The sequence below is a fragment of the Drosophila suzukii genome, chromosome Y (assembly GCF_043229965.1).
Source record: "Drosophila suzukii chromosome Y, CBGP_Dsuzu_IsoJpt1.0, whole genome shotgun sequence".
In the NCBI taxonomy this organism is placed as follows: Eukaryota; Metazoa; Arthropoda; class Insecta; order Diptera; family Drosophilidae; genus Drosophila; species Drosophila suzukii.
This window is the reverse complement of record NC_092085.1, coordinates 2684499-2698700: the sequence shown is the minus strand read 5'-3', so window position 1 is coordinate 2698700 and position 14202 is coordinate 2684499. Positions and strand designations below refer to the sequence as shown.

The window sequence follows — 14202 nt, the reverse complement described above, 5'->3', positions numbered from 1 at the left end:
CACATACAGGCAGATAATCGGAAAGAGAAAGAGAGCGAGAGCCCTCTAGGCTAGCCAACTCAGGTCACGAGAGTTTCGAAAGAACGAGGTAGGGAAAAGCTAACGTATACTCCCTACAGCGCAGCCATTTTGTTTTTTTCGTTTTCACTCTCATCGTCGTCCCTCTCACACGAGCAGGAGTCGATCAAGTACAGGCAACGGGATCACATCGTTGGGGGCTTCTCATATAACCATCGCCGAGTCAACACGTGCATCGGCAGCTCTCAAAAACATCGTCGTGGAAAAATTTAAAACTACATCGTCGTCGAACAAAATTTAATCACCGTCGAGAAAATTTAGGAATTAAATCGTCGTTTGACATCGGATTGTGGTCACCATCGTTGCACGTGGGAATTCAGTGAATTCTTGGTGACAAATAAAATAAAATTTTCAATGAAGATTTTAACCAGTTCGAACATCGTTTGACCCTCGTCCAAGAATTTCTCTCGTCCTATCGAAACTTTTCCTGTCGTTTGCCAGTTAACTATTATTTCACAGCAATATGGGGGCGCGTTGGATTTCGTATCTCCGGAAGCGGGAATTGGAGGCGATTCTGAAGGAGTTTTTCTTGGAAGCAACCGGAACAGTTGAGGAAATGAGGAGCCGGCTGTCTGCTTTTAATAATCGGGACGACCACGTGCTGGAGATAGCCGAGCGGCTACAGGATTGCGAAGCGGAAATTACAGCCGCCCTAACGGATAGGAAGCAGCGTTCACCGACACACACCCACCGGGTCCAACACAGCTTCAGGTGCCAGCACTGGAAGGCCGAGGTGCCGCCGATGTAGTCGGAGACACGGAGATCCATCCGGTCAAGCGGGATATTTTTCCCAGGAAATCAGAGATGTCCGCAGCCACGCTAGCGGAAAAGCTGAAGAATTGGGGAATCACTTTTGACGGGACCACGGACCCCATAACCTTCATCCAACACCTCGAGGAACGAGCCACCGCACACGAAGTTGACGTGGAGAAGATGCCGCAGGCCATCCCTGGTCTTTTGACGGATACAGCTGAGCACTGGTTTCGGACAAGCCAGCTGCTAGGAAAATCTTGGACGAACTTCAAGAAGGCGTTTCTTGACTTCTTTCTGCCACCCAGGTACTTTCAGCGACTCGAGGATGAGATCCGCACCAGAGATCAGCGACGGGGAGAGACTTTCAAACAATACCTAGTCAACATCAGACTCATGATGCACAGAGCGGGGTATAATGCGGAGCAGAAGTTGGACCGGATCTATGAAAATCTCCAACCGGAGTACCACATGTACGCAAGGAGGCACGACTTCACCACTTTGGAGCAACTTACCACTTTAGCGGTAAATTACGAGGTCACCCGCGATCGGAGCACAGGAAGCCATGCCAGAATGTTGGCCGAACCACAACCAGCGCCTAGAAGGAACGAGTACGAGATCCCAGCGTATGCATAGGTCAACAGAATTTCACACGACCGGCCAGACGACCACCCACCCCAGCCACAGTTTTACAATCAGTTCCTCGAGTGGGGAACAGGTCAATGGTGCCGAACTTCAGTCTTGCTTGCAGGAATTGTGCCCAGGAGGGTCACCGTTTAGCTACATGTCGCAATCCCATAGTCCTCTTTTGTTGGGATTGTGGTCGCAGAGGAGTACGCACTCTCGACTGTTGCCGTCGTACCCAGCCGGGAAACGAGAGGAGTCTTCCCCGGAATTAGGAGAAATCTTACAAGTTCAGTCGAGCAGAATTATCGCGCAGGTGCAAATCGAGGGTCAGGAGTTTAACGCTACCATAGACACCGGAGCTAGCAGAAGCTTCGTGAGCGAACGAGTTGTTCAACGTGTAGGGACGCCACATAATGTACTGTCGGTACTCACTCATGTCAGCCTGGCGGAAGGCTCACGCAAGGAGATAACCAAGTCTCTGGTAGTTTTCCCTTCGTTCATGGAAGACGTACTATTGGGCATGGGCATGTCTGCCACTCTCCAATGCGGCCGCGCTTCGCTGCAGCTGTACCCTCTCCTAATAAGCAGCCCCACTAACGACTTAGCTATGCCTCCTCTCTTGACAAATGCGTTCACTCCAGCAAACAACGATCCAGATAACGAGGTGCAAACCACCCCGACCAGCAGTATTTTAGGGTCTCGAGACGACAACGCCGTGCGAAATAATCCATTTCGACGGAATCATGCTACTGTTTCAGCGGAACCAGTAGAAGAAGGGCGAGCGCCTTCCCCAGTCAGACCAGGATACACGCCTGACACTGGAGGAGCACTAGCCGCAATCACCGCAAACGCCGAGCAAGAAGAATTAGAACCCTGGGTAAACAAATTCCTACAGGAGGAATTGGCCAAATTCGAAGGATTGACGGGAGTGTCAAATATCGCTGAGCATACGATCACGATGCGAGATGATAAGCCCATCAAACAGAGGTATTTTCCTAAGAATCCCGCGATGCAGAGGATTATCGATGAGCAGATCGACGAACTGCTACGCAACGACTGTATAGAGCCTTCTCGGAGCCCCCACAGCGCCCCTATTGTACTCGTGGGCAAGAAATCTGGAGAGATGCGACTATGTGTAGATTTTCGACAACTAAATGCCCATTCTATTCCAGATGCATACCCGCTGCCAAGGATAACACACATCTGGGACCGTCTGCGCCATGCCAAGTACATATCGACGCTCGATTTGAAGAGCGGATATTGGCAAATCCCTGTAGCCGAGTCCAGCCGCGAGTGCACAGCATTTACAGTCCCCGGGAGGGGCTTGTACCACTGGAAAGTGATGCCGTTTGGCCTCCACTCAGCACCAGCCACATTCCAGCGGGCGCTCGACAGCGTCATAGGACCGGACATGGAGCCCAACGCGTTTGCGTATTTGGATGACATCATCATCATCGGCCGCACTCTGGAGGAGCATGTGCAGCATCTACAAGAAGTATTTCGACGGCTACGAAAGGCGAACCTTCGTCTCAACGCGAAGAAATGCAGTTTCTTTAAGCGCAGCCTGGTGTACTTGGGACACGTCATCAGTGAGGAGGGAATTCACACGGATCCCGACAAGATTTCGGCAGTACGGCGACTGAGTCCGCCCACCACATGCAAGGAGTTGAGGAGATGTCTAGGGATTGCGTCATGGTACAGGAGATTTGTACCCAACTTTGCCAGCGTAGTGCAGCCCATGTCTTTGCTACTCAAGAAAGGAAAGAAATGGCAATGGGAGCAGGAGCAGCAAGATGCGTTCGAGGAACTCAAAAGAAAACTCACGGAGGCGCCGGTTCTCGCCTGCTCCGACTTCAACGAGATGTTCGTGTTGCAAACAGACGCCAGCGACATCGGCCTAGGAGCAGTTTTAACGCAGAAAATCCAGGGAGAAGAACGAGTCAACGAGAACGCATTCGCCAGCAGACGCCTCATCGCCGCCGAGGAGAACTACTCCGCCACAGAAAAGGAGTGTCTGGCTATCATATGGGCCATCAGGAAACTCAGATGCTACTTGGAAGGTTATCGATTTGAGGTGATAACGGACCACATCGCCTTGAAGTGGCTCAACTCGATTGATAATCCCACCGGCCGCATAGCGCGCTGGGCGTTTGAACTGCAGCAGTACCAGTTTGACGTCACCTATCGACGCGGGAGCCAGAACATTGTTGCAGATGCACTTTCTCGACAGCCTTTGGAAGTACTTCAGATGATCCAGGAGGATAAGCCGGGATGCACATGGTACCAGCGGATGCTGAAACTTGTTCAGGACAGGCCTGAAGATTACCCGGACTACGCGTACGAGAACCAACAGCTCTATCGGCATATCGGATCCCGACCTGACGACGAAGACTCCGTGCCCTGGAAACTGTGCGTAGCCAAGGAACACCGACAGCGAGTACTGTCGGAATGCCATGACCAGCCGACGGCAGGACATCTCGGAATCAGGAAGACAACCACCCGCATCGCCCAGAGATATTACTGGCCAGGTCTTTTCCGCGATATTGCCAGGTATGTCCGCAAGTGTGACACTTGCCAACGGTTCAAAGTCAGCCAAACCAAACTGGCGGGAAAAATGTTCAACAGACAGATTAACGAGCCGTTCGATACTGTCTGCGCCGATTTTATTGGCCCCTTCCGCGATCCAAGAGTGGGAATACGATGCTGCTCGTATTCTTCGACGCCTTTTCGAAATGGGTTGAGTTGGTCCCCTTGAGAAAAGCTACTTCGGCGCATCTCGAAAAATCCTTTCGGGAGAGGATTTTGAATCACTTTGGTATTCCCCGAACATTTGTCTGCGATAATGGGACACAGTTTACGAGTCGTTCATTCAAAGCCTTCTGCAAGCAGGCGGGAATGGAGATCCAACATACAGCACCTTATACTCCGCAGCAGAACCCGACAGATAGGGCCAATCGCACCATTAAAACGATGGTCGCCCAGTATATCGAGGACAAGCAGACGACGTGGGACGAACTTCTGCCCGAACTGAATCTGGCAATTAATAGCAGCATCTCAGAATCAACCGGATTCAGTCCAGCGTTCATCGTCCAAGGCAGAGAGCCACGACTCCCAGGAGCCTTGTATGATGAAGTGACTCCAGGACCAAGCCAAGCGCCACGTTCATCCGAAGCGAAAGCGGAATTCCTACGGGACATTTTCAAGGTAGTACAGGAGAACACTCAGAGAGCTTCGTTGGAGCAGCGGAAGCATTACGATCTCAGGCGACGTGCGTGGAGACCGACCATAGGATCGCTGGTCTTCGTAAAACAGCATCATTTGTCCAGGGCAGCGGATAACTTTGCCGCTAAGCTAGCACCCAAGTACGAGGGCCCGTACAAAGTAAAGTAAAAACCCAGTTAGTAATCGTTAAAACAAAGCACTAATACCCTTTTGTTCTCCCCTACAGACATGGCGTCGGACAACCCGTCACCCACATTTCTCAACGCCCCCCGAAGTAGGAGGGGAATGTGAGGAGTCGTTTGACCCCTCACAAATAGCGCAACCAACATCGCCAGCGCCAACAGCATCGGCCGCCAGCGCAAACAGCATCGGCCGCCAGCGCCAACAACAACGCCAGCTAGCAGCTACAACATCGCCAGCGCCAACAGCAAACAAAACCCTCGCGAATAACTTTGTAAAAAAAAACATTGTACAGTGCATTTAATATATAAGCTTAGCCAATAATCATAAGATTTGTAGTTATATTGATACACAATAATTATTTTAGCTCAGCCTAAGCGATAGGTTCTGTTTACCTTTTCCCCCTCCGTTCTCACATCAGCAGTAGCCACACACACACACACACACCAGGAGAGCAACGAAATATTCACCACGATAAGTGCAGCGCCGCACAGGAGCAAGCGAGAGAGGACATGCGATCGAGGAGGAAAACAACCCCCGAAAATTGGCACGCGCCAAGGGAAGAGCGAGAGAAAAGGAGTACCGAAACTTCGACAAGTGGAAAAAACCCAGAGCAGCCGAAAACTTGAACAAAACGCGGCGGCAAAGCTTGACTAGCTCTCTTTTGGAAAAGGCGGTGCACGGGATCAGAAGTGCTAGGAGTCATTTTTGCAAAGGCGGTGCACGAGATCAGAAACAGGAGCTCTCTTTTGGAAAAGGCGGTGCACGGGATCAGAAGTGCGAGGAGTCATTTTTGCAAAGGCGGTGCACGGGATCAGAAACAGGTCTCTCTTTTGGAAAACGCGGCGCACCGGACCAGAAGTGCGAGCAGTTCACTTTTGGACTTTTGGAAAACGCGGCGCACCGGACCAGAAGTGCGAGAAGCAGGGGACTCTTGCAAAGGCGGCGCACGGGATCAGAAGTGCGAGCAGAGCATATTTATGTGGACAACAGGAGTCTTTTGCCTTCGGGCTGATGCCAAGTGACCCAGGAAGGAGTTTACCTAGACGACCTCGAGGAGAGTGTGCCTGCCCAGGACCAGCGGCGGAGCACCCGGAGTCACGCGTGTGTGTGTGCGTGAGAGCGTGAGAGTCCCGTGCAATGAGAAATTTCTCGAAGGCCTCGATGCGGTTTCGCCCAGAGTAGGCTAGAATTTATAAAGCATGACCTAACCTAACCCGTTAATTGCGAGCACTGAGAAAAAAAAAACATGAACCAAGAATTTAAACAAAGAATATTTTCTTACATATCTGAACACATGTTGTTGCCATGTTGTTCTTTTTCCCTTTGACTACTTTGATTTCTGATTTGATTTCCGAGCTGACTACACCGAGAGAAAGGGGTGGACCCAACTTTAGGAAACCTGTTGCTCATTAATTAAATAAAAATATTTCTCAGATGTTAAAAATACTACGCACTGCCACACCCTCTTTCCAAAGGAACTTCGGGAAATATTTTTTTAAAAGGAAAATTTATTCTTCTTCTTCTATCACTGCCGGCTGTATTGAGCCAACTCGCGCCCGACTACACTGGGAAAACAAAATAAAGTAGAAACTCGAGTTACAAATGAATCAATAAAAATACCCCAATAAAAGTATTTCTCGCCTGATTTTAATGCAACTCGTAGGGAAAAAAAATCCAATCAAGCTGGCCACACATAAATATGAATATTTCCAGACAAATGCCTAGATTTTAGGCCATAAATTCTGCCCTAGGGAAAAGTTGTCCCCATAATCGATCCCCTCTCTCTCGGCCTTCTCGTAGCGAATGCTATGAGCCAGGCCCAAATGCGCGTTACCGCTGACGCTTTTCACTCTGCTACAGACACCGAATAAACTGTTTCTCTCACTCCGTACCCCGGTGGCTGGCACTCTACATCTCACGCCAGCCAACCGATTTTCGTATTAGACCTTTTTGTCCCATATCTTTACAAATATTTTCGGTAAAGAGACCCTGGCGGGACTGAGTATATCCCAGCCTACGAGACTTCTTTACAACTTTCAATGTTGTTTTGCGTCTGTTGTGTTTGCTTGCTGTGGCCGCTCGCTTGTGTTTTCCGTTTGTTGCTGTTTTTTGAATATAAAATAAACGACGCGCCGAAAGTAATTTTTATTTGTTCCCCGTGCCCCGTGTTTTTTTTTTCGCGTCTAGTAGTCCTTGTGCCCGTCGAACGGAAGTGTCAAACTCACCAGTGCTAGTCGCCCCAGTTGTGCAGTCAGTAGGACCACAAGTTTCCACATTTCCACACACGACAGGCCTGTTTGCTGCTCTCTCTGCCCGGCAAACAAACATTTAGTGAATATTTTCTACACTTTTTGTTCGGTGGTTTTTTTTATTTTGCTAAAGTCACGTTGTGCCATCGGTATTGTTTTCGTTTCGGTTTTCGGGGAACAGTGCCGTTGTTCGTCTTGGGGGTCTAGTGACCTTGCGCGGACCTGCGCAGCTGGCGTAAGGTCCTTATCCAGTAGGTCATCGAGTGTCGCTTCACCGAACACAACTTCATCACACTGGAGCAGTCGGACATCGATGCCTTCTTCTCGATCTACGTGCAAAAGGCCCAGGTGGCGCCGGTAGAGGAGGAGAACGCGCTGCCGGCCCAGCCTGGGGAGCACCGCCCCCCCCCTGCAGAACTTCCTCCGAGATCATTATCCAGAGTTCAGTGCCCACATAGATGGCCGTGGCCAACTTGTGACCGCGGACTACGTGTATGTCTACACACTGCTCCTGCATTACTCATGCGTGAAGCAGCCCAGCGTGTTTATCCACAGCATCTGCAAGAAGCTGCCGGAGCTAGTGCAGACCTGCATCGCAAACTTCTTCGGCCAGACGTTGGAGCAACAGCTGACGCGCCAATTTCTCCGCCAGTCTATGAACAATGTGGCTGTAATTTACCGCCAGGGCGTCCAGATCAGCCCCAGTCGTCCGAGCTGCAGCACCATGAGTCCCGCCTCAGCCGCCGAGCAGCACGCCACAGATCCGTCATCCAGCGCCTCCAAATGTCCGCCAACGAAATGCTAGCAGCGCACCCGGGAGCTGCACGGTGTTCGGGCCCAGCTGGAGGTGGTGTCCTACGAGAAGACCATGCTCGAGGAGCAGCAAACGGAGAAGGAGGACCTGATCATAGAAATGCTGGACAACATTGATGGGGCCAGAGGGTCAGGCTCGATGCTGTGCTTCTCGACGAAGCAAGCCACACTCTCGCTTAGCTCCAGCAAGATAGCGTTCTGCTTCTGCAGCTCTTTCCTCAGCTCGGCGTTCTCGTGCTCCTTCTCGCGCAGCTGCTTGTCGACCACAGAGCTGTGCAGATTCTCGGGCGTGGTGTTCGGGGACAGGGAACAGTTGAGCAAATCCGAGGACGCATTTAGAACCTCACGTCGGTTGTGTAACTCCTCGCGCGCTTCCTGTAGACAACGATCCAGCTCCTGCTTGTCGCGCTTCAGGCTGGATTCCTCCAGGCGCTGTTCCAGCTATTCAAGAAGAAAAACAAAAAAATATAAATATATATTTATGGAATTTTGGGTAGGTATTATGTAGGTACTTTGAATTTATATTTCCTAAACAGCGCCCTTTTTCGCCAATATTAATTTTAGAATTATGTACCTAGTAGCTTTAATTTAATTAAATAATTAACAACCATTAAATATGAATTCAAAAATATTAATTTAACAAATAAAATTCCCTCTCAATACCAAAAGTGTGTACAGTTCCGACCCAAAGGTGACTAGTTTTTCGCTGATATTCACACAAAATTCGCCGGATTTAGTTCTTTTGTGTAATGCCCCCATAAAATCAGAGAGGTAGCATACCTGCTCGACAAGCTCGGATTTTTCGGCGCGCAAATCCTGTAGCTTATCGTTAGTCTCGGCTATAATGGCCTCCTTTTGGCTGCTTTCCTTCATCAGGCTTCGCTTCAACTGAAATGAGGAAAGTTTTATTATTGGTTTATGGCACCAAGTACCTGTGACCATCTGGTGGTCTACTACCTACATGATCGAACTCATTTAGCACGTTGTCTGCATTCTCACCATTCTGGACGGCGTTCTTGAGCTTGGCCAGTTGACTCTTGGCCATCATGTTCTCTGTAATGGGAAAAAACGATAAATTACTATCATATTTAACTACTATCAGAGGGATGTAAGCCACAAGATCTATGAGGCATTCTTACCTTTGTTTAGCGTTTTAATCAGATCCTCGTCCGCTTGCTGCCCTTCGAGCATGGTCTTCTCGTAGGACACCACCTCCAGCTGGGCGCGAACACCGCGCAGCTCCCGGGTGCGCTGCTCCAGCAGCTCGGTTCTGGGTGTGAGCGGAGCGGACATTTAGAAGCGCTGAATTTTGTGTGAATATCAGCGAAAAACTAGTCACCTTTGGGTCGGAACTGTACACACTTTGGGTATTGAGAGGGAATTTTATTTGTTAAATTAATATTTTTGAATTCATATTTAATGGTTATTAATCATGTTAAGCTACTAGGTACATAATTCTAAAATTAATATTGGCGAAAAAGGGCGCCGTTTAGGAAATCTAAATTCAAAGTACCTACATAATACCTACCCAAAATTCCATAAATATATATTTATATTTTTTTTGTTTTTCTTCTTGAATAGCTTAAAACGTCCGGGAACAAACTACTCGCGTGCGTGGACAGAATCCGGGAGCTGGAACAGCGCCTGGAGGAATCCAGCCTGATTGTATCTTCCAGAGAAGATACAATCAGCTCCCTGAAGCGCGACAAGCAGGAGCTGGATCGTTTTCTACAGGAAGCGCGCGAGGAGTTACACAACCGACGTGAGGTTCTAAATGCGTCCTCGGATTTGCTCAACTGTCCCCTGTCCCCGAACACCACGCCCGAGAATCTGGACAGCTCTGTGGTCGACAAGCAGCTGCGCGAGAAGGAGCACGAGAACGCCGAGCTGAGGGAAGAGCTGCAGAAGCAGAACGCTATCTTGCTGGAGATAAGCAAAAGTGTGGCTTGCTTCGCACAGCATCGAGCCTCTGGCCCCATCAGTGTTGTCCAGCATTTCTATGATCAGGTCCTCCTTCTTCGTTTGCTGCTCCTCGAGCATGGTCTTCTCGTAGGACACCACCTCCAGCTGGGCGCGAACACCGTGCAGCTCCCGGGTGCGCAGCTAGCATTTCGTTGGCGGACATTTGGAGGCGCTGGCGATCGCGATGATCAGCTCGGCGGCTGAGGCGATGCGGATGTGGACGAGGATGTGCCCGGTGTGGTGTCAATGGTTAGCTCGAGACTCATGGTGCTGCAGCTCGGACGACTGGGGCTGATCTGGACGCCCTGGCGGTAAACCACAGCCACATTGTTCATAGACTGGCGGAGAAATTGGCGCGTCAGCTGTTGCTCCAATGTCTGGCCGAAGAAGTTTGCGATGCAAGTCTGCACTAGGTCAGGCAGCTTCTTGCAGATGCTGTGGATGAACACGCTGGGCTGCTTCACGCACGAGTAATGCAGGAGCAGTGTTTAGACGTACACGTAGTCCGCGGTCACAAGTTGTCCACGGCCATCTATGTGGGCACTGAACTCTGGATAATGATCTGCGTTGGAATAAAAATGGGTCTCATTATTTGGCTAGTTTTAAGCAACAAGTTAGGGGAGGAAAATCCTTGGAAAATCCCAAAACCTTTTCGAGGCGCCAAGGGAACTAGCTTAAAAGAGGACTTGAGAAGTGTACATACCCTTGCATGTCGTATAGTAATCTAAGGTTTCACTAAAATTGTATAAAATGGCCATTAATCCTTGAATAATCCTACTATTTCAACTAGTTTATTGACAATAAAGTGAAGTAAAATGGAAGAAAGAAAATCCTTTGAAAATCCCAAAATAAGAAAATAACTAAATTAAAAAGGGGAATTTGATATGTACATATCTAAAAAGAATTTATATTCCCTTGTATTTATAATCACAATTCAATATTTGACTAAATAGGAATAAAATAAACATTTGCCCTTGAACAATACTTATATTTCAACTAGTTTTATTGAAATTAAAAAAAATTGCTCATATAATCAGTTCTATAAGTTAAATATCAAGTCGGTTAGGGTCTATTCAAAGTCCTTCCTTTTCCCCATGAATGTTCCTATATCCAAAACATTTTTTTCTTATCTAGATATGAGGTAATACACCCTGACAGTACTGAAATAATATACAATGACCATTAGTCCTTGAATACCATTATTTCCACTTGTTCTGTTTACAACAAAGTGAAATTCTCATATAATCAGTTCTTTAACAATCGACTCTGGTAGGTGCCTATGTTTTTTCTATATGAAAGTTCCTATATCAAAGGTGTCTTGGAATGTAGACTCATGACATTTGGGCAACCATGACTTTGAAAAAATAGTATCCCCTATAGTATAGTATAGTATTGAAAAAATAGTATAGTATAGTAGTAAAATAGATGAAAGATGACAACCCTGTTTTTCAGGAGACATGACATGCAAAATTATTTCGGGCTGGAAATGCAAAATACCCGAACTCACCTCGGAGGAAGTTCTGCAAAGGCGAGCGGTGCTCCCCGGGCTGGGTCGGCAGCGCGTTCTCCTCCTCCACCGGCGCCACCTGGGCCTTTTGCACGTAGATCGAGAAGAAGGCATCGATGTCCGACTGCTCCAGCGTGATGAAGTTGTGTTCGGTGAAGCGACACTCGATGACCTGTGTCGGGAAATCGCGTAAGTGGATGGCATCGGGAAGACCTGCGAAGATCCCAGGATCTCTACTACTTACCCACTGGATAAGGACCTTACGCCAGCTGCGCAGGTCCATGGTGCGGGTCGCGCAAGGTCACTAGACCCCCGACGAACAACGGCACTGTTCCCCGAAAACCCAACCGAAAACAATACCTATGGCACAACGTGACTTTAGCAAAATAAAAAAAACACGACCGAACAAAAAGTGTAGAAAATATTCAATAAATGTTTGTGTTTGCCGGGCAGCGAGAGCAGAAAACACGTCTGTCCTGTGTGGAAATGTGGAAGCCTGTGCTCCTACTGACTGCACAACTGGGGCGACTAGCACTGGTGAGTTTGACACTTCCGTTCGACGGGCACAAGGACTACTAGACGCGAAAAAAAATACACGGGGCACGGGGTACAAATAACATTTACTTTCGGCGCGTCGTTTATATTATATTCAAAAGCCGACGCTAGGGATGGGAGAAATGTATCAAAATCGATACTTTTCGTATAAAAATAAATATTTATATCGTGATATTTTTCAACTGACTTATCGCTGTTATCGCTATCAGCAACGTAAGTGACGGAAACGTAAGTGCGTAAATACAAATAAATATTTATGTCCTTCAAATTAGCGTCGGCCTGTTAGCAATGTCCGTCAAATTAGCGTCGGCCTGTTAGCAACGAAAGTGGAACGGTGGAATTTGGAACATGGGGGCTCTTTTTATTTTTAAATTTTCTCGCTTTTTGGGGACCAAATCGAAAAATCTAAAATGCTAGATTGTTAAGAAAGAAAAGATCTATCGATCTAGGTAGGTTTGAGACACATCCGAGGTCTATTAATGTTTCAAAAATGCATTTGAAAAATCGTGTCCCCACAATTTTCTTAACTGCTCCCCTCACAGAGGTTGTGCCAATATGCACGATAAGCCAAGCTATTGGGAGTTAATTCAAGCTCCTTTTCTGAAAGTTTCATTAAAATCAAACCCACAGTTTTCGAGAAAACAGCCTAACAGTGACGCAACCTCGGATTTTCCCCATACAAAAAAGGGGGCAAAAATGAAATTACCTACGGCTCCACTCCTAGAAGTTGTGCCAACATGCACGGTATATGGGTAGATAGGGGATAATCTAAGAAGTGTTCTGTGAAAATGTTATCAAAATCAAACCCACAGATTTTGAGAAAACTGCTTTACAGTTGGGGGTGCTAAAAAGGTTAATAAAAGACCGTTTAATCCAGAAACTGAACCTTTAGATACTAAGACATGAACCTCAATGTAAACAGCTTAGCCATGACAATCATTCGACGCTAACTTTCTATAACTTTATACAACTTTCACAGAGGTTGTGCCAACTTGCACGGTATCGCATTAGAAGGGGCATCATTTTAGCTAATTTCTGAATAAATTACAGGCAATTCAAATCCACAGTTTTCGAGAAATTCAAGTATTTTCAATTATGGCTTTTGCCACGCGGTCACACTGTCCAGGCCAGCGAGAAATCGTATGCACCCGTGACATCAACCATCAAAATATATATGCAAATTTTAATTAATTCATACAACTCTCACAGAGATTGTGCCAACTTGCACGGTATCGCATTCGAAGGGGCATCATTATAGCTAATTTCTGAGTTAATTACAGGCAATTCAAACCCACAGTTTTCGAGAAATTCAAGTATTTTCAATTATGGCTTTTGCCACGCGGTCACACTGTCCAGACCAGCGAGAAAGCAAATTCAGCCAAGACATTTACCACGAAAAGGTATTTATCGATATATCGCCAAGTGCCAAGCTACGACCTACAACACTTAATTGAGCCAATCGAACACTTTTGGCCGCCAAGTATTGAAAAATATATATTTTATGTTTCAAATTTTCATTGTGATATGTATGCACCCCCTAATTGGTATTTATTTCCCTATTATTTTAATGTATAATTCATCGAAATCGAGCCAGTGGTTTGGTAGAATTTAACATTTTATTGATTTAAGAAAAATATAAAAATTACCTATTTGCTATTGTGGAGTTGCCATACTGCCGAACAGAATCCCCGTTACTTTGAATTAGAAGCTCGTGCAGAGAAGTAAAGTGAAAAGAAAATAAAAGCTGAAATTTATAATAAAACTTAAAACATAGATACATCATGTGTAATTTATTCGTATTAAAACTATTTTGCTGCTCGCTAATGCGATTAGTGTGAGTGCTGGCAGCGCGGTTGCCAAACGATTTAAAAATCGCTTAACAGACAACACATCCGCGGCCCAGCTTCATCGCGCCCAACATCCCAGCTTCCACAAAGTGCATATCGATTTCCTTCTGTGTCGACATGTTGATGTCCCAGTGCCACAGAGAGTCTGCTGCATCATTTCTAAGTCTCCTCCGGCTTTTGTTTGAGTTTCGATTCGTGACTTCTCCATCCTGGTTGAAAGTAAATCCGCTCGACACAAAAGGAGCGCGCAGAAGCACACGGAGCATAGCTGGTACAGCGAGGAGCACTCTTCAACTTCCTCCCTCCCCGGCATCGCTACCTTCGTTATCCTTATCATTATCCGGCATACGCGCGGAAACATCGTCCACCCCGAGTAAACAATGTTGGCGCCTGGAAACACTCAAGTGCA

The 14202-nt window shown here is 47.3% G+C and overlaps 1 protein-coding gene and 1 pseudogene across 1 annotated transcript; one reads left to right on the top strand and one right to left on the bottom strand.

Annotated features, from left to right (window-relative positions):
* The first annotated feature begins 882 nt into the window (after window positions 1-882).
* Window positions 883-1464, top strand: LOC139353686 (activity-regulated cytoskeleton-associated protein-like). Its single transcript, XM_070998018.1, has one exon. It carries the CDS (start codon window positions 883-885, stop codon window positions 1462-1464), a length of 582 nt encoding a protein of 193 aa, XP_070854119.1.
* A 5744-nt stretch (window positions 1465-7208) lies between these two features.
* LOC139353685 (ELKS/Rab6-interacting/CAST family member 1-like) lies at window positions 7209-12098 on the bottom strand (annotated as a pseudogene).
* Window positions 12099-14202: the final 2104 nt, after the last annotated feature.